This window comes from Mustela nivalis (genome assembly GCF_964662115.1).
Source record: "Mustela nivalis genome assembly, chromosome: 17".
Classification (NCBI taxonomy): domain Eukaryota; kingdom Metazoa; phylum Chordata; class Mammalia; order Carnivora; family Mustelidae; genus Mustela; species Mustela nivalis.
In genome coordinates, this window is record NC_139036.1 from 37,054,654 (window position 1) to 37,073,894 (window position 19,241).

The following is a 19,241-nucleotide window of genomic DNA, read 5'->3' on the forward strand; positions in this document are numbered from 1 at the left end:
CTCATGCTCTCAAACCTGTGAGCACTCCTCATGGAGGTCCACCCTGACCTTCCCAAGGAGGGCTGGAACTCACCCCCATCCCCACACTGTCCGCACACCCCATCCCTCTTAGCCCATCCCACTTCCCCCGTAGCCCTGATCCCCATCCAGCATAATCTAGAAGCGAGTGATCTATTGTGTCTATTGCTTCTCTGTCTGCTCCCCCTGGAACACGGACTCCACGAGAACCAGGGTGTCCCCACAGCCCGGAACAGTGCTTGGCACACAGAAGGCGCTCGTACGCCTTTGGTGAACACGAGAATGAGTGAGCGGACAAAGGAATGAAGGGCGTCCTCTGAAGTCAGATGCTGCTGCTGAATGCCCAGGAGCACCGTCCTCTCTCTCCCTGGCACCAAGGCCACAGCTCTTGGCACCCAAACAATGTCAAGTGCAAAGGACAGGGTCGGGGGAGGCCATTCCTGGACTCCATGATGCTCCTTGCAGTCCTCCTGGGCGGGATGGAAGACCCCCTCTCAAACCACTACCACTCGGCCCTTCCCTTTGGGAAGATGAGCACTGGTTGGGCTGGGAGCACAGCCCCACCACCCCTCCCTTGCTGTCACCACACAGTTTCCACGGTGACAACAGCTTCCCTAATAATGCAATGCAACAGCTGGATGGGGCTGATAAGGTCTGACACCCGGAATGGACCGCACAGGGGAAGGCCTCTCCATGGGCACAGTGGCTGAAATCCTTAGAGACCCAAGCAGGGGACAGGTGGGAGGGAGGATGGCCCCAGCTGGGTCACAGCGCTGTCAGGGACTTTCCAGCACACCAGCCCCCGGCCCCCTCCCCCACACCCCCACCTGGGGCGGGGGACAGGCTTGCTGACAGTCTCCATGGTGAGAAGAGTAATTACTTCCTTAATCCCGTGCAGGAGGGAGAAGTGGGGGAGAAGGGATCAACTGACAAGTTCATTTATCTCCGTGGAAATGGAGGTGCGGAAGGGGCAAGGGCCTGTTCTGATCCCAGTTCTCAATCACTGTCCTACTGCGGCTGCAAAGGAGGCTTTGCAAAGCCCTCGGGGTGGGGGTGAAGCCTGCCGCGGTGAGGGGGGAACTTGGGGGGGCCCAGGCCCTGCCGCTGCTGAAGAGGGGGCCGTGGCTATGACAAGCGACTTTGGTTATTTGAGCGCCCCTGTGCCTGGGGATTATGTTCACAACAGCTGAGGCCCACAGCCGGCGGGGGAGTGACCACACCGGTTCTCACGGGCTGGCCCCAGCGCTTGGACTCGGGCAGCCCAGCTCTAGAGTCCTTGTCCCAGCTCTATGGCAGTTCATCTACACCCTCCAGGGCTCCGACATGACATCCCACAGGCGTCCAGATCCGTTGGAACATTAAAAATCTCCTTTCTGCTAGTGCAGCCCACCCCCCAAGTCACCCCCTTGCTGCGGTTTTTCTCACCAAGCTGAGGGGGAGGGGCTGCGATTCTGGGAGCCAGTGGGCTGGAAACCTGAACGCCCAGTGAGACGAAGAGTGATCCAATCCAAGGGTTGGGCCCTTCTTAGCACCCCCAGTACCACTTCCTGGCCCTGGGAACACGAACAGCTCCGGGCAGGGCAGGGAGAGGCCCAGCTCTCCAGCAGGGGCACACCCAAGTGTCACCCCCACTTCCCTCAGGGATCCTGCTCCACCTGCTGTCCCGGGACAGCCCCAGCAGGGAGATAAGACCCAGGCACTCTGATGCTGTCTCCTGCGTGGGTTGGCTGGCAGCCCCTCTCTCCCTGGGCAGGCCAGCCCTGGGCCCTAAGGCCATTTCTCAGACTGGCAGCCAGCAGACAGCGAGGCAAAGTGCACTCCCAAATGTTACCTCTGACTCAGTTCTTTCCCTAAATCTCTGGCCCTCAAGACCCAGGTCCAGGGGCTGTCGGGGAATAGCAGGGCTGGGAAGAATCCAACCTAGGGTCACAAGGGACCACAGAGTCTTCCACAGGAGCCAGGAGCTCAGGGGCTCGAAATGGTCCAGGCCCAGCTTTGCTGCCCTGCAGCTGGGATGGAGGGAGGGGAGTCTAGAGACCCTCACCTGGCAGGGAGGACTGGGTTCTTTTTTTTTTTTTTTTAATATATTTATTTATTTATTTGACAGAAATCACAAGTAGACAGAGAGGCAGGCAGAGAGAGAGAAGGAAGCAGACTCCTTGCTGAGTGGAGAGTCCTATGCGGGGCTCCATCCCAGGATCCTGGGATCATGACCTGAGCCAAAGGTAGAGGCTTTAACCCACTGAGCCACCCAGGCGCTCCGAAGATTGGGTTCTTAAGGGGAAATGCTGGTGCTCAGTAGGCCGGGGGTGGGGGGGAGGAGGGTGCCCAACTCCCACCCACCTGCCTGACTCCCAGCTTTGCAAGTCACTACCTTCATTTGAGAGTCAAAGTTCATTGAAATCAGAGTCCATTTCTCCTATGCTCTGCTAATCACCTACTCTGCTAGGCAAAGACCCAAAAAGAAGCTGGAGATTCTAATACCCTAATGTTTGGAGGGCTCTAATCCTGGTCACGGCCCTGAGCCTAAGGATCAGCCTCCCAGAATCAGCATTGGGAAACTGGACCTGAAGGGGGCCCTGGATGGAGCTCAGATGGAGCCCAGAGAGGGTGAGTGACTTGCCCAAAGTCACAGAGCTAGTGAGCGGGAGAATGGAAGTAGCTGGACCAGTAGCTGGCAAGAGACACAGGGAGCTGGGCCTCCGTAGGAGGAGGGCTTTGCCTCTTCCTCAGGTGGGCAGACAGCCAAGGGAGCAGTGAAGGTGCCGATGCCTGACCAGTGGCAGACTCACAGGTCTTTGCCAAGAGCTGCTGCTATGCAAACTCCATGTCTGAAGCGGAGAGAAAGCCAGAGAAAGAGACGTCAGGAAATCTCAGAGAAGGAAGCCATGAATCCTCACCAGCCACATTGGTCCTTATCCTAGTTGGTCACAGAAATTCAGGGTGGGACCCCAATTCCTTCCTTGGCTTGAATCCTCTCTCCAGCATCCCTACCAAAGTGGTCACTCACCATGTGCTTGCATACCCTCAGTGCTGGGGAGCTCACTACTTTTCAGGCCATCAGTGCCACCTTTGGGCTGTTCTTATGGTCAGGACCTTCAGATTCCTGAGCCCACCTCAGCCTCCCCAAAGCTTCCAGGGACAACCAGATCAAGGCTAATTCTGCACACGGGTCAAGACCTTCCAAGGCACTTGTACTCTCTTTATCACTTAAGTGCCCCTCTGTATCCATTGCTCATCACAGAAGGTAATTCTCAATGGACCAGCAAAGAAAGGGACACTACCCCCTCTTTATTCTAGAGGCATCTTTGCTTTGGCCTCATTAGCTCTGGGCCCTTTGGTTGTCGTTCATTCATTTGGAATTTATTTCCACAAAAACTCCCAAGGCACGCTCAGAGATCTGATGCTCTACCCCGACGTGGCAGACGCAAGAGTGAAAGAGAGAGATCATTCACCCAGGGACTTCGGTGTGTGAGCACCTGGATCTCTGGGCACAAGTCCAGGGGCTCACAGACCCGCGCGGGGGGGGGGCTCCTGCCCTTTGACTTAGCTGGGGCTGAGGCTGATGGATTTTGCCACAAGATCCCCAGCAAAGAGCTGAAACAGGACCCCTCACTTCTCGGCCCTGTCAGCCCCTCTTGTCTAGGCCTTCCCAGACCGAACTCCCACTTCGAACCTCCTTTCCCTTTGCTTCCCTCATTTCCAGGAATATCAGGACCTGTCAGTCACCCACAGAAAGTTTGGTCGTTCACCAAATTGTCTCACCTTCCCTACTTTTGTGACCTCCACAGCATTCTTGGGAGGCACGTAGGAGATGGGTTAGTCCCCCATTTCACAGGTAGAGTAACTGAGGCGGTTCGGGTAAGCTCAGCAAACAAACAGCCCCTCAGGCCTGAACCATGCCGGGTCCCTCCACCTCCACTTCTTCACTCCCAGCTTCCCACAGGGTGGGTCACCCCCAGGCTCCTGAGTTAAAAGATTCAGGGACAAGTCTACCCAAATAATACACAATCCAAATGAGATGCAAACTAGCCCACCATGAATGGTGACTTCTAGAACTCCGGGTCTCGGGCCCTCCCTCGTCTCAGTGCTGCAAAATTCCAGCAGAGGGGCTAGGGGTGGGCTACCCCACCTCTTGACTCCAAGCCCATTGGGTTGGGTGCAGCCTGGCACAACTTTCAGGAGGCAGAAGGCCATGTGGAAGACGGAAGCTGTTTAGATGGGGAGGAGGAAGAGGAGTGATTTCCCTGTCCTATGAGGTATCCAAGCAGAGACCCACCACAAGGGGTTCATCCCTTGGACCTAAAATAGATAAACTGACTCCCATGGACCCCGAGGTCCTCAGAAGAAGTACATACAGCTCATGAGCCGTGAGGAATCTCAGGACAAGGGGCCTAGAAGCCCAAGGACGTACAGCCAGACAGTGGCCACGTTGGAACCATATCTCAGGGGTCCCGCTTCCCAGTCCAACGTTCAGCTGCTTCCTGTTGTGTGTCCTTGACAAGTCCATTCCCTCCCTGGCTCTCAGCTTCCAAAGCTCTGCAGTAAGGGGCTGGGCTGGCTGCTTCAAGCTCCAGGTTCTGGGGAATCTCTCAGATTCTGCAAGATCACGGAAAGGTAGAGCCAAAGGACCTCTAAGCGTGCAACAAGAAGGGAGTCAGGAGTTCCTCACCCCACTTCCTCAAAGCCTGCCTCTGGGCAGTCCTAGGCACAGGGTGGCTTTGCACTTGAGGCTTGGGCCTGTTTGCCCCTTTGATTTGCATGTGCTCTGCCTGGCTAACTGAGACACCTTGACCTTGTGGTGGCCATGCCAGCCAGGCTCCAGTGAGTTATGAAACAAAGTAGACTTCCGAGCCACAGGCACAACCTCTGGACTTGGCAGTCAGTGATGAGTCCGAGCTAGATGACGGAGGGGGGTGTCCATGCCGGTGGGCGAGACGGTGGTACCATCTTTGACTAGTGACCCAAAGGGGGAAAGAGATCCTCAAAAACACTATTTTAGAGGGACTCCATTTTACACGTTCCCAGTTTCAAACAGCCCAAGAACAGGGTTCCTAGGGGCTACACACCCTGTGTACGTACACACACAGGCATGTGCACCCACACAGAGCACACCCATGGATCATACCCACTGGGCACACAAACATGGGGCACATAGGTACAGATACTTGAAATGGGAAAAAGATTTAGAGACTGGAAAATCAGAGGCCCGCAGGGCACCTGGGTGGCTTAGTCGGTTAAGCTGCCTTCAGCTCAGGTTGTGATCCCTGGTGTCCTGGGATAGAGCCCCACACTGGGCTTCCTGCTCAACTGGGAGCCTGCTTCTTCCTCTCTCTCTGCCCCTCCCCCACCCACCCCACTCTCTTATGTTCTCTCTGATAAACAAAATCTTAAAAAAAAAAAAAAAAAAAAAATCAGAGACCCTGGATTTGAGGTCAGCCTAGGCTGGGAGTTCCTTGCTTGACCATGGACAAGCCCCGTGAATCTGAGACCATCTGTTTTCTGAGCTCTGTTTTCTTCTAACTGACTTTGAGCAAGTCCCTTCCTCTCTCTGGGCCTCCCTTTCCCCATCTATAAAAGGAGAGCCTTGGAGACCCAGGTGGCTCAGCCGGTTAGGCGTCAGCTTTCGGGCTCAGGTCATGGTCCCAGGGTCCTGGGATCCAGTCCTGCATGGGGCTCCCAGCTCAGCAGGAAGTCTGCTTCTCCCTCTGCCCCCCACTCTTACTTTCTCTTCCTCTCTTTCTCTCTCAAATAAAAAACACCCTACAACAACAACAACAACAACAACAACAAAAACGGAGGGCTGGAGGGGGACTCCCTGCTTCCTAGAAGCTCTTAACACCCGAGAAAAGAAGGTGGCAGGATTGCTTTCCAGAAGAGCAGTGCCAGCTTCCCAAACTACCCGCCTGGCTGAACTGGTTGAACCGGCAGGCACGCTGGCTGCAGGAGAGAGGGCGGGGACAGGTGTAAAGGTGGACAACCGAGCCCTAGTCCATGTGGGGGCATCTTCTGGTTCGTGCCCCGTTTTCCCAGGCACTTCCTGTGTCGGGGAAGGCAGGACAGGTCCCGGAGGTCCCCAGGACCCCAGCTCAGGGCGGCTATGGTCAGACCTCCACCCGGCGTCGCGTGGCGTCGCCCCCTCCCCAGGGCCCTCGCAGGGGGCTCGCCGGCCCGCGCCCTCAGTCCCGGGACACCTCCTTACCCAGAACTTGGAGCCGCACAGGGCGTCCATGGGGCCGAGGCGCGGCGGCCAGGAAGGCGAGTGTGGCAGCCTGCCCGCCCAGGCGGGAGCCACAGCGCCCGGAGCCGCCTCCGTCCCTAGTCCCCCACAACGCTGCGCTCCGCCCCCACCTCCAGCAACAACCCCCCGCGCTCCGCCCCCTCCCCCCCTCTGCCCCGCCTGCCGCGCCAGGCCTAGCCTACGGCTCTTTGGGTGGAATCTCAAGTCTTGGAGAATTGCGACAGAGCTTCCCCAGGCTGCGGCTCGCCGGGAGGGACTCTGGGTCAGGGGGCTGGCGAGCCATTGATACAGTGACAACTCCTTCGAGTGGCCAGTGGGCTGCGCCAGAGAGATGCCCCTCCAGATACTGAGGCTGATGGGGCTGGAGTAGGGTCTGTGTCCAAGGGGCATAACCCTGCCAGGCCAGGTAAGTCATAGAGACGTTGAAAGTGACTTAGCAAGACGTCCTCCATGAATATAACCCCGATGAGGTCAAGGTCATCTCTAGCCCTCAGTCTTCTCATCCATGAAATGGGAACACTTACATGCCCAGCCGATCAGGAAGTCTACCTCTCTGCCTTCCAGTTACCTGGGAACTGGCAGAAACCAGCACATAAAGAGCTGGTGTGTGCGGGGTGCCTAAGGACAGGGGGTGGGAGGCCTAGCATCATACAGATTGTGGCTTCCCATGGTTCTCTTAAATTGCGGCCTTCCCGAGGTTCTGTGGTTCCCTCATCTTCTGCCTGTGGCCACCGTGCCGCTCTGTGCCAATACTTTTGCTTCTGAACAACAGGAATAATCCTAGGTCCTAAGCTTTCTACTCTGAGGAGTGACCAGCATCAAGCATCTTGGCTGGCATACTTCGGAGGCACCCTCCAAGGGTAAATTTCCTCTGCTCCGGCCCCATGGGGCGAAGGATGGGCAGGCGAGGCCCCAGAAAGAGCCCCACATTAGCACACTGCTAAGGCTGAGTCTTCGTATGCTTCATCTGTAAAACAGATTTGGGATCAGTGGTCTTCCCCTGCTTAGGCCAGCTTGGCCAGGTTGTGTTTCCTCCATCCTTTTATCTCTCACTGCCCTAACAGGATCACAGAAGCCAATTTACTGCCCCTTCTTGGGGCTGAGAAGGAATCCCCACCCCTGCCCTGACCCTACTCCCCCCACCCTTCACCCCTGCCCCATCTCTCTCCTGCCCTCCACCTCCCCAACACTGTGGTCTTGACTCTGTCTTCTGGGTCAGCCAGGTTCACCCCAGTGATCCCTTCTCTGGTACTTATTCTCAAGAGGTGTTTTCTTCCTCAGCTGCTTAGCAGCAGGCGTGGGTGGGTCAGTAAGATAACATAGATGCAGCCAGCCACCGCCTGTCCCTCTGGCAGGAAGTGACCAGGAGGAAGTCTATGTCACGAGTTATCGGAACAGAGATCTGAGCTGCGTTGGACGGAGCAGTGTGGACAAGTCTCCCCCTTCCCAGGCAGAGGAATGGGGGGGGGGCATCCACATCCCCTCCACGGGGCAAGCCCTCTCTGCCTTTTCTCTTCCCCCTCCCCTCTACTGACCCAGTCACCCTCCACCCCTGCCCCCATCTCTGAGCCCAAGACTTTCCAGAACTCTCACATCTTGTCACAGAGTGCCTTGAGTTATATTTAGTTGTGAAGAATCTGTCTTCCTTGCCAGTCTGAGAGGTCCCCAAGGGCAGGGATTGACTGAGTCACCCCCAACCCCCTCCCTGCTTCGGGCAGTAACTTTTGTATACCCTGTGACCTCAACAAGGCCCTTGAGTTCTCTGGGATGAGGTTTCTTGAACAACTCGGACAAAATGCCATCTAAGGGCTTTTCCAGGCGTGCTGACCCCGGTTTCTGTGGTGAGCAACTGGGGCTCCTCCTCTAGCCCTTTTTCTAGCTCAGGTCTAGGACCCTTGGGACTCAAGCACTGGCCCTTTGGCACCGTCCCATCCTGCCATTGGAGAGCCCTTTCCGGGCTCATGGCATTGGGTGGGAGCCTCTGGGACCATGGGAGAGGATTTAGCAATCCTCCCCCTCTCCCATCTCTCTTGAGGTAATCACTGGGGTTTTGCCGTTTCTGGCCCCTCTTGAAATGTGATCCGTTTCCTACATCCCTTGGATAAAAGCCATCAAGCTCCTAGGACATGATTGTTCTGGCTCCAGCAGAGCAAGAAAATGGAGGCCCTGAGACATCTTACCCTGGCAGAGGTGGGAGTCTTCGGAGTGCTGGGCTGTTTCCGTGAGGCTGCTTTGGGCGGAATGGCATTTCCAGTGTCCTGAGCTGTTGCATTCGTGCTCCCTCACCCCCGCCCACCTTTGAGGTTGCTCAGCACAGTCCCCTCCCTATACCTTACCTCCCTTTCTGCACCTGGCAAACTCTACCCATCCTGAAGATTTTGCTCAAGCCCCACAGCACCCCCCCAAATCTTCTGTGAAACTCCCTTGCCCCTATCCTGGGCTAGGGACCCTTCCTCGGCACCATCTCCCTCCCCCACGTTGTACTCACTGGTTGCCTTGCCCACCTCCCCCAGGAGACCGTGTACACCTTCAGAATAGGGACCAAGCACACCTGTTTATTGATGTGTCCAAAGCACCTGGGACAGTGCCTGGCAAAGTCGAGCCTCAGGAAATGTTTGCTGACTGACCTAGACAAATATCTCGTGTTCTTAGAAGAGGTTATAAGTAGTGAGGCTACTGTGGTCTCACCTACAGTCCCAGCAGTGGACACTGTCCACTGCACTTTCACCTTTCCAGAACCAAGATGTTTCCAGCCGGAGGCTCCCGAGAGCCGCCGGACAGCAGCTGACAGGGGCTGCACACCGCTAACCGCCCCCCACCCCAGCTTTGTGGCCTCAACCCCATCCTTCCCTAAAACTGACTGCAGTTCCAGGAGGGGTGGACCGAGTGTGTGCTGCAACTCCCCCACGGGTGAGCATCCCGGGGGAACCCAGCGGAGATTTCCTGGCAGGGAGATGGAAAGGTAAGATAATTGCAAGTGGGAATGACAGCAGAGATAAGAAGAAAGCAGAGTAAGGCGGGAACAGGGAGACCCAGGGACAGGAAATGCTGCAAATGGGGAGAGTCAGGTAGAGACTAGGGCTGGGAGGGGTGTGGAATAGCAACAGCTATTCTGGTTTTCTCTTCACTCTCTGCCTGAGCCTTTGGAACCCCCCCCCCCCCGTGGCTCCTGGAACGCCTGGAGCACCCCCAAAGCAGATCCAGCTCCCAACTCCAGCCTCGCCCTTCTCTCTTCCCAAGTGGTGTGGTGGAAGCTGTTTTGTCCAGATTTCAGCCTGGTGCGGGCCACACAGGGCCTCCTCGTGGCCTCCGCATCCCACACTTGATCTGATTTGGCTGCTGTGCCCGATGCAGGAGTTTTCAAAGCAAGAAGATTTAATTAGCTCCGTGGGCCACAGTCAGCATCTCCCACACCTGGTCTGGGGCTCAGGCAGAGTTCTGAAGTTCTTAGCACATTTCCCTCCCGGCTATTTGCTGGAGCTGCTACCTCCTCGACCTGCCTTGCTGTGTCCTCAGAGTAGGGAGCCAGCCCACAATTAAACTGGCTCCTGGCAGCCACTGTCCTGATTAGTTCCGGGTCCCCTGGCCTTAGTCAGGGATTACTGGGGCACCGTGCACGCAGCACTCCCCTGGCTGGGATTCCCTGGGCGCAGATGAGTCCTTCACTGGGCCTGTGAGCGTGTTTCCTCTTTTGGAGGGCTATGCAGAGTATCCATCTGTGGAAGGTGTCCGTCAATGTGGTGTCCTCTCCCTGGCTAGATCCCTCTGCAGAAGGGGCTTTTAGAGGGTGGGGGTGGGGCAGGCAGGTGAAGCTGCTCTGTGCTGCCACCTGGTGTCTGAAGTTCTCACTGCACCACAGCGCCCAGCCTCCAGGTCCGCAGGCTCAGCGAGCCCAGGAAAGGGGAGGAGAGGAGGCCTTGCGGCACCAGGTTGTGCCTGGGTGGGGACTAGGGGTGACAATGGAAGGAAAAGCTGTTTGGAAAGTGGGAGAGGCCTGGGTGGGGCACGGGGAGAGTACTGGAAGGACGGGGAGGGGGGGCCGTGGGGGCGGTGCTCTGTGGTTCAAGGGCAGCATTAGGCCTGAGAAAGGTGATACCTGGGAAACTGTGATTTGCAGAGACAGGGGCTTGGCCAGCTCTTGAACACGCACCTGGTGCTGAGGAACGCCTTCTCTTGTGGTTAAACGTCTCTTTTCACACAAGGTGAAGGTTCTTTTAAGCTTCTGAGTATGCCAAAAAAAAAAAAAAAAAGCTTCTGAGTATGCCGATGGGAGAAACCAGCCCATTTCTATGAACACATAGCCAGCCGTTTCGTGACCAGGATTCCTTGCCCCATGCCCCATTCCCTCCACAATAAGAAGCTGGGTTGTCTGAAGCCAGTGGGCTAGAGGTTGGCCAGACCTAGGATGAAATCCCAACTCTGCCCTTGTGCCTGTGTGATCTCGGGCAGGTCGCTAAACCTCTCTGAACCTGGGGGAAAAAATGCAAGCCGGAGTATCCTCCTCCTCTTTGGGGTGTTGTGAGGAGTAAGTGAGACATCGCAGGGGAGCCTCAGCCTCGTTTTTATTTTTATCTATTTATTTTAAAGATTTTATTTATTTATTTGCCAGAGATCACAAGTAGGCAGAGAGGCAGGCAGAGAGATAGAGAGAGGGAAGGATGCTCCCTGCTAAGCAGAGAGCCTGATGCGGGGCTTGATCCCAGGACTCAGAGATCCCAGGACCCTGAGACCATGACCTAAGCCGAAGGCAGAGGCTTAACCCACTGAGCCATCCTGGCGCCCCCTCATTTTCGTTTTTAGCACCAGCTCAGCTCTGTTCTCTTCCTAGTCCCCACCCCCCACCCCCAGGCAGACCTTTTCCAGGAGTGTTGGGATGGAGGAAGCAGAAGCAGAAAAGCCGGAGGTGGGGCCTGGCCTCTGTTGACACAATTTCCTCTGAACCCCCAAGGAGAAGGCTGAGAGCAGAGAGCAGAAGTGCCAGGGTAGACGTTCTTACCTCCCAAGACCCCCGACTCCCCTGAAGCTCCTGGCCACTTCCAACTCTGCTCCCCCAACCCCACCCCAGGCCTTAAACCAAGACCTGCTTTGCAGCCACCAGCCCCTCCCCATCCCAGCCTCCTTCGGGCTACTGTTAATAAGAACCATCACTGTTAAGATTTCCACTTTATTTTTTATTTTTTAAGATTCTAATTATTTTTTTTAATTTTAATTTTTTTTAAAGATTTTATTTATTTGACAGACAGAGATCAACAAGTGGGGAGAGAGGCAGGGGAAAGCAGGCTCCGTGCTGAGCAGAGAGCCCAATGTGGGTCCCAGGACCCTGAGATCATGACCTGAGCCGAAGGCAGACACTCAATCCACTGAGCCATCCAGGCGCCCCAAGATTCTAATTATTTTTATTTTTATTTTTATTTTTTTTTAGGATTCAGTAGTGGGAGAGAGACAGACTTTTTATGAGTGGGGGTGGGCAGAGGGAGAGAGACTCTCAAGCAGATTCCCATTGAGCACATAGCCAACCTGGTGCTTGATCCCGGGACCTGAGCGGAAACCATGAGTGGGATGCTTAACCAACTGAGCCACCCAGGTGCCCCTATTTCCCCTTTTAATGAGACACAACAGTTTCCATCATTGATAAAGATTTTGTATTGTTTGGGGAGAGGCCACGATTCTGTCCCTTAAAATATCTACTTTGACTCTGGGGGGTTTCTTGGGGGGCAGGTGTTGCGGGGAGCCTGTGTTAGAGGAGAGGGGGTTATAGACCTGCTCTCTGCCTTCATTTTGACCTAGAATCTTCCAACTAGAGGAAATCCTCCAATTAGAAGAAAAAAGACCCCAGAGCCCCCTCCCCAATTCTCATACCCTCATTAGGGAATAGACAGCTACGAATTCTACAAAAATGCAAAAGCTTAATCTGCAGACCCAGGTGGACAAAACTCTAGGAATTTTGTACAGTTTTGCTTTTTTTTTTTTTTTTAAAGATTTTATTTATTTATCCGACAGACAGAGATCACAGTAGGTAGAAAGGCAGGCAGAGAGAGAGAGGAGGAAGCAGGCTCCCTGCTGAGCAGAGAGCCTGATGCGGGACTCCATCCCAGGACCCTGAGATCATGACCTGGCCGAAGGCAGCAGCTTAACCCACTGAGCCACCCAGGCGCCCCAGTTTTTTTTTTTTTTTTAAAAGACAAAGCGGCTCCTACAAGCAGCCCCCTCTCTCTACCCAAGGAGGCCAGAGGAAAAAGAGTTCCACGCTGTTACACATCCCAAGTGGATAAAGCCAGGTGTTTGCTTCAAGGAGAAGTATATTTCTGTCCAGAAGAGCAATAAGAAAAATTTTCACCAGTTAGAAAACAGAATGGGACCAAGCCTCCAGGTCCATCTGCCCTGCAGCCTGGCACCGCACCTCCCGCCCCCCCACGCCCCATCCCAGGCTCACCCCAAGTTCAGAGAAGGGCTGGGGATTGGGGGTCTGGTCACCAGCCCACTGGAGCCATCTCTGAGGTTTCAAAAGTCCCCCGGTTTGAAGGTGCTGGGAATGAGGGTATGGGATGTTGAAGGGAGTGGGGTTGGGGTGGATGTTTAGGGTGACTGGCAGGGGAGAGGCTGGCAGAACCTGTGGTTGGTGCCTGGGGCACTGCCTCTGGGCACCAGGGTTTCAGAAAACAGAGTATTGCCAAGGTAGCACCAGAAAGGAGGTTCTGGGCCATACCAATAGTCCCTCCTCCTCTCCTCCTCCTCCTCCCCACCCCCTCCCGCCTTCCCCCTTCCGCCTTCCCACCTCCCGCCTCCCCCGGCTCCCACTGGGCAGGCAGCAGCAGACCATGTAAACACCTTGATGGAGCTCATTCATCACTCCCCAGGGGGCCAGCTCCGCAGTCCGCAGCCTGGCCGCCCGGCCAGACCGACTCCACCGGGAGGTCGCCTTTGGACTCACGGCCCCCTAGGTCTCGGAAGGGAGCAGCCCGTTCTGTTTGTGCAGCTTAATCCCGTGGCCAGCTTGACGGAGCAGTGTCCACAGTGCGGGTCAGCAGGGTCCCCAAGGCGGGAGGCCAAAGCCCAGCCGTCGCAGGTCCCGGGGGCCGAGGGCCGGGGATGGAAAACTCAGAAGCGCAGGCCCCTCCCCCACCAACCCGCAGATCCCGTCGGCGGCAGCTGAGGCCGCCTCCCCCAGTCTCCGTCGGCCCCATTAACCAAAACAGCTTCATTATGCCAATTTCCAGCTTTCAGTGTGCGGCTGATAGCTGTCAGCAGAAATAAGAGTTAATCTGGAATTACTCACATTCACAAGGCTGCCTGGCGTGGAGGAAGCGAGAAAGCTTCGGCAGAAGCAGTAGCCCCTGCTTGCCGAGCCTTCTGGCCAGCGCAGGGGCGGGGAGTGAGGGGGGCGTCCCTCCGCCCTCCCCCTTCACCTCTAGGCAGGGTGGTGAGGCTGCAAGGTGGCAGCTGTCCTGGGAGAGGGTCACGTTGTCTCTTCCCCAGACAGACAGACAGACAGGTACAAGCACACACTGATGCACACAGAGGCAGCTCCCACCCCCTCCTCAGCAACGCGGGCCTTTCTCCAGGGCCCCCTTGGAAATGCCTAACTCTGTCCCTTGTGCTTTTACTTCGGACCGGGATTAACTTTTTATTTTGGAAAATTACTTTATTATAGATATAGATATAGATAGGTATGTATGTATGTATATATATAAAAAGGTTCCATTTCATTTGTAAAATCTTATTTTTCTCTCTTTTTTTTTTTTTCCTACAGAAAACGATGGCGAGGTTAAAGGAGAAAATAAGTTACATTTACAGCTTCCAAAGTGGTTCTCACTCTCTGCTGAAGATGGGCCACCGGCAGGGCTGAAATGCACTCTCGGTCCCAGGTCGTACTTTGCAAGAAGAGGGAATATAACTAGCCTGGTTATTTTAGGTTAAAATAGCCAAGAGACAGACGCCTTCGCCTCAAAAATATTCTGAGACACATACAAGTAGAAGGAAACAAGTCTCTTCAGTCACAAAATGTCGTACATCCCGCATATACTAGATTCAATTAATTTAATAAAATAGAATATACATAGAGATTCTGCACAAACGTATTGCTTTCTCCCAGTAGCTCCTGGTGTTGGGAACCGCAGCTGCACTGGGCCTCTCTCTCTCTTTCTGCCCGGCCCCAAGGTGGCCAGGGCTGCTGCTCCGAACGCTCTGGAAATTCTGCTTGTTGGTTCCCAGCCCCACTGAGGCGGGGAGGAGCGCCCCCTTGGAGTCCCCACGGAACATTTTTCAAGGAAAACAGCCCAGGAGGAGCTAGGATTTGGCACCCAGTGGAGAAAGGGGAGTGGGGGAGTGGGGCGGGACTCAGGGCGCCAGGTCTGCTGGGTCAGAGGCTAAACCGGAGAGACTCAGCACGTCTTTCTTTGGGGGGGGCGAGGCAGCCATGCTGTCAGGGGGGCCTGAGGCCGAGGGATCCCTGGAGTCGCTGGATGGAGCCCTCCGCCGGAGGCAGACGCCAGGGCTGGGTGGGGGCCGAGGGCCTTGATTCTCTGGGGGGTCTATGGAGATACTAGGTGGGCTGAGTTTTTTCTTGGGCCGGCTTCCAGGCCCCCCCAGAGGCTGGCCCCCAAGGCTAGAGGGGTCAGGGCCCAGGCTGGGTTGGGAGCCGCTGTCCAGGCAGCTGACCGCGATGGAGTGCCTCCTCTGCTCATCCAGCCAGGACGCAGGCCTGCGCCGGCAGCTCTGGGCCTCCACGCTGTAACACTTCTTCAGGTCCCGTGGGGAGAGGGGCTCCTCCGGGCTGCCCACGGTCAGGAGGTCTCCTGAAATCCAGCTCAGCTCCGTGTCCAGCTCTAAGCTGCTTCTGGTCTCTGGGGGGCCTTTGCTCCAGGTGGGTTCTGAGCCTGGGCATGGGGCCGGCAGGGGCATGTGCTTCGAGATCTTGCTCTGTCGGCGGGGGTGCTGCTGTACCCGGGAGCCCAAGTGGCCCCAGAAGGAGGAAGCCCGGACCAGAGGCAGGGAGGGCCCACTCCCCTCGGACAGCAGGTCGTCCCGGCTGCCCAGGCCCTGCACGTCCAGTGAGTCAGTCCTTATTGCTGCCTGTGGGAGGTGGGGGGAGAGCTCAGCCCACCAGGTTTCTGCTCTCCCAGGACCTGTCCTTTGTCTGCGCCCCCCACCCCCTATCCCCGTCAAGCCTGATAACCCCGTCCTCCCCCTGCAGGCCCACCTCAAGCAGGAATGTCAGTATTTGGTCTTGTTGGGAGAGGAGGGCTGTGACTCCCCCGCACACCCCGTCCTTTCCCCCACCCAGGGCAGGAATGGGTCCCTGAAGGGCCCAGCCCCTGGGGCACAAAAAAGCACTGGGCCAGCTCTGCTCCCAGCCCTTTGCATAAGCTATTCTTTGGGCTTGAATACCCTTCTGGAATGACAAGCGCCCCTTGACTTTATGGGCTCAGGTTCTCTGTGACACTGTGCCTGACACCCTCTATCCACAGGTTAAAATGAACCCCTCCCTCCCCTTTGCTCCCTGCCACTCCCTGTGCATGCATATCCTAGCAGCTGGGCCCTATGGCATCAAAGATGTGATGGCATTTGAGTCTCTGGTTAGCCTGTGAGCTCCAGAGGGCAGGGGGTGCATCCCCTGTGCCTAGCACACAGAAGCGGCTCTGGGAATCTTTGTAAAATGGACGAGGATGGGGCCTGCATCCACGAGTGTGTGGCGCTGAGCTGGTTCTCACATGGTCCTGATCACACATGAGGACACAACAGGGCATGGGCTGTGGCCTTGTCACTGTGGGGGCAGACAAGCCTCCCCTGGCTGCCTGAGCCTCAGCTCTGTGTCCCTGGAAGGTGAGCTCCAGCCTTGACCAAAGGCGGAAGTCCCTAAAACATGCCTTGTGTCCCTTAGCTAAGACTAGAAGGACAGAGAATAATTGGGAGGCACCACTGGGCCGGGGAAAGGGAGGCCAGAGACATGGGTTCTCCGGCCAAGTCGCCCTGTGTCCCTGAGCAACCATGGCCTGGTCTCCAGGCCTCCTCAGTGAAAGAAGGGGAAGGGGATTTAAACACCAAAAAGGGCCCAGACCACTTCTCCTTTGCCCGGTACTGTGTCTCTAGTACCTAGAACTGCCTCTGCCACCTGGTCAGTGCCCAGTACACACGTTTGCTGGGAGAATGGACAGGGCAGCCATGGGCATCACCAAGAGCCTAGGGTTCCCAGCAGAGAGGACCAGCGCTGGGCCCCAGCCCACCTCTCCACACCTGCTCACCTGACGCCGGAGGGGCCTCTGAGCCAAAGGGGAGCGGCCTGGTGGGGGCAGTTTGGGGACAGTGCCCCAGGTGGGAGCGCCGTGGGGCTGGAGCAGGTGGGGTGTGTCTTTGGGAAGCTGCAGGATGTAGCTGGTGTCTGCTGGCTGGGAGTGGACGGACAAGACCGAGCCTGTGGGCAGAGGAGGGAGGAGGAGACAGAAGAGCTGGAAGGTCAGTGGTCTGGCTCTTGTTCCTCTCCTCCATCACCCCTCCCACCCTGGGGCCTCTACCCTTCCTACAGACCTCTCGTCTTGGATTAAAAGTCACTCTCCGAGGGCTGGAGGTCCCTTGGAGGTCGGAGAGACCTCTCTCGCTGCCTTAGTGACCCCCCTCCCCCAGGTCAGGACTGGGCTGAGGCAAGGATGGGGTCTTCCTCTGTAGCCGAGCTGGCCTGCCTGAGCCCTGCTACCTGACTGAGCTTTGGGGAGCCCCCAGCTTCTGTGACCTAGGGACCCCTCAGCGGTTCTTCCATCCCGGCACATGTAGCTGTCATTGGGCAGAGAGTGCGTCCGGCTGACCCCAGACTTCCGCACGGTCAGCAGGTCTGGTCCCAGGGTGAGGGGCATCCCCTCGGGGTGGGGCTCCATCTGCAAAAGGAACAGGGGAAGGGAGGTGGGGAAAAGAGGGGGCATCCGGTTTGGCTAACTGAGGCAGAGCTGGACAACCGAAACCAGAAGCCCCCCACCCCCACCCCCGCCCCCAGGCTCTGGACCCATTCCCCTCCCCCAACAGAGCGGTAATGGGATGAGTTAGTCGATGGGGGAAAAGGGGGCAGACACAGGGATGAGCCCTCCAGCACAGCAAGGAAGCAGGTGGGAGGAGTCCCTGCCCCAGTAAAGCTATCCAACACTGCAGTCACCTCCCGGAGCCTCCTGGTGGGGATGGTGACAGAATGAGAAGGTGTCCAAAAAAAGGGAGAGCAGCCCCCAGGCCCAGCCCAGCAGATCATTCAAAAAATGGTTCGGGGGGGGGGGGCATTAAGAGGCTCTGAATCAGGGAGGAAGGAAACGCTAAAAGCAGCCCCCTATCCCCGTGCTGGGGCTGTGGGGGTGGGGTGGGGAATGGGGAGGACCCAGCCAGTGAGCAAGGCCTGCTGCCTGCAGAGCAGAGGCTCTCTCCCTACCCAGCGCCTTAAGACAGACCCAGGACCCAGCACTGGGCACGAGCTGGGCTACTCTGGGCTCAGTGACAGGTGACCACTGGCACCCGCCTGGCTCCCCCTGCCTTTTGATTCTCAGTGACTCTGGGAGGTGGCAAATGGGAGGCGGGGGGGGGGGGGCAAGGTCTGAATGCCTGGACAGATTGGGGGTGGGAGCGAGTTTTTTTAATTTGTTTCGAAGAAAAGCAGCCATCAGCCTTTGACCCCAGCTGGAGGGAGACAAGGTTTGCTCCCACAAGATCTCTCCACCTCCCTGTTGGGGATTCCTGTACCCTCCATACTAGTTCTCAGAGAGGCTGGAGGGTCTGTGTCCCCTCACAGGCCCAGCCAGTTAAGCAGCCCCAGTAGAGGCTGCTGAAAGAGTCTAGAGCCTCTGGTCCCTGTCTCAGCCCCAGGCTCCACTTCTGCCAGCCACCCCAAGACTCCTAGAGACCCCCAGCCTGTGGTCAAGGCCTTAACCCCAGCTGAGCCTTGCTGTGAGGAAGGGGCCCCTGTCTCTTAAGTCCGCAGAGGAGGGGGAAGGCTGGGCGGAGGGGGTGCTCGCAGACCAGTACTGGGCAAGGGTAGAGAAGCTGTCCCAAACACAAAGACCCCCCCCCACCCTCAGCACCAGGACATGGGGACACACAGGGACAGTGACGGAGGAGACAGGGACAGCCCCCCCGCCCCCCCCTCCCGGCAGAAGGGCACAGTGGTAGCAGCAAAGAGAGAGCTTTCACCCACTATGTGGTGGAGGAGGGGGGAATGGCTCATGTGGCGAGGAGGTGGGAAGGAGGGGTGTGGGGAGGGGAAGGGCTGGCTTGCACAGGCTCCAAAAACAGAGACTGACTCCGCATCCAGGCAGGCCCCTTGGTCAGCTGCCTGATGCCACCTCTGTTTTGGGCTGTGTTACTCCTGGGTGTCTGGATTAACTCTATCACAGCTGCGCCCCTTGGCCCTTGAGGCCCCAATTTAATCTTGTCTAATTTCTTTGTCTGCAGTGGGCCACTGGAAAGACCTAGAGGAGCCTGGGGCGCTGAGTGGCTGCTGGTGGGTGCCTCTGGGTGGGGCGTGGTGGTGGTGGTGGTGGTGGTGGTGGTGGGGAATCTGGAGCCCTGCAGCCAGCCCAGCCCCTGGGGAGGCTGGGGGAGCAGTAAGGGGCCAGGTGTAAGTACATTGCTCTCCAGGACACTAAGTAAGAGTGTGTGAGTATCATCAGGCAAAGAGTCATCCGTCAGAGCTAGAGAGCAGGACGGTTCAGACACAATCTCTGACGTCAGAGACAGAGCCTCCATCTCAGCTAGAGGGATCTAGACAGGGAGAGAGATGATCAGGCATAAGAAACCAGGACAGCGCGTGCCCGTACACATGCATGCGCACACACACGCGTGCACACACACAGAGCCCCCCTTTCCCCCTTTCCACGAAGCACGGCGGGGTCGGAGGGGAGGCCTCTCTTCTCTCTCCCCCCACCCCTTTCCCAAGTCAACTGACAGCACCGCCCCCACCCCCTCCAAGCCCCTCCTCTGATCAGAGAGGCTGCGGCAGGCATGGAAGAGCCAG

At 56.8% G+C, this 19,241-nt stretch overlaps 2 protein-coding genes and 1 long non-coding RNA gene across 40 annotated transcripts in view; 1 reads left to right on the top strand and 2 right to left on the bottom strand.

Annotated features, from left to right (window-relative positions):
• Positions 1-6,380, bottom strand: part of ABCC3 (ATP binding cassette subfamily C member 3) — a 48,253-nt gene extending 41,873 nt beyond the window's left edge. For 3 of the 12 annotated variants that reach the window (XM_082707610.1, XM_082707606.1, XM_082707615.1), the window contains exon 1: positions 4,377-4,543. In XM_082707610.1, the coding sequence (XP_082563736.1) occupies positions 4,377-4,528 (152 nt within the window). In that variant the 5' untranslated portion in view covers positions 4,529-4,543. Of the gene's footprint in view, positions 1-4,376; positions 4,618-6,220 lie in introns of those variants that run through there. The other 9 variants (XM_082707613.1, XM_082707607.1, XM_082707617.1 and 6 more) reach the window with 7 other exon arrangements.
• Positions 6,381-8,937: 2,557 nt separating this feature from the next.
• On the top strand, positions 8,938-14,320 carry LOC309850570. Its single transcript, XR_014304338.1, has 2 exons — positions 8,938-9,221; positions 14,010-14,320. It is a non-coding gene; the product is annotated as an uncharacterized lncRNA (long non-coding RNA).
• The window catches only part of CACNA1G (calcium voltage-gated channel subunit alpha1 G), a 54,445-nt gene continuing 49,483 nt past the window's right edge, over positions 14,280-19,241 (bottom strand). For 16 of the 27 annotated variants that reach the window (XM_082704651.1, XM_082704638.1, XM_082704650.1 and 13 more), the window contains 3 exons: positions 16,950-17,127; positions 16,501-16,670; positions 14,280-15,331 (listed from right to left, as the gene is read on the bottom strand). In XM_082704651.1, the coding sequence (XP_082560777.1) occupies positions 14,597-15,331; positions 16,501-16,670; positions 16,950-17,127 (1,083 nt within the window). In that variant the 3' untranslated portion in view covers positions 14,280-14,596. Of the gene's footprint in view, positions 15,332-16,500; positions 16,671-16,949; positions 17,128-18,853; positions 18,989-19,241 lie in introns of all 27 variants that reach the window. The other 11 variants (XM_082704646.1, XM_082704655.1, XM_082704641.1 and 8 more) reach the window with 1 other exon arrangement.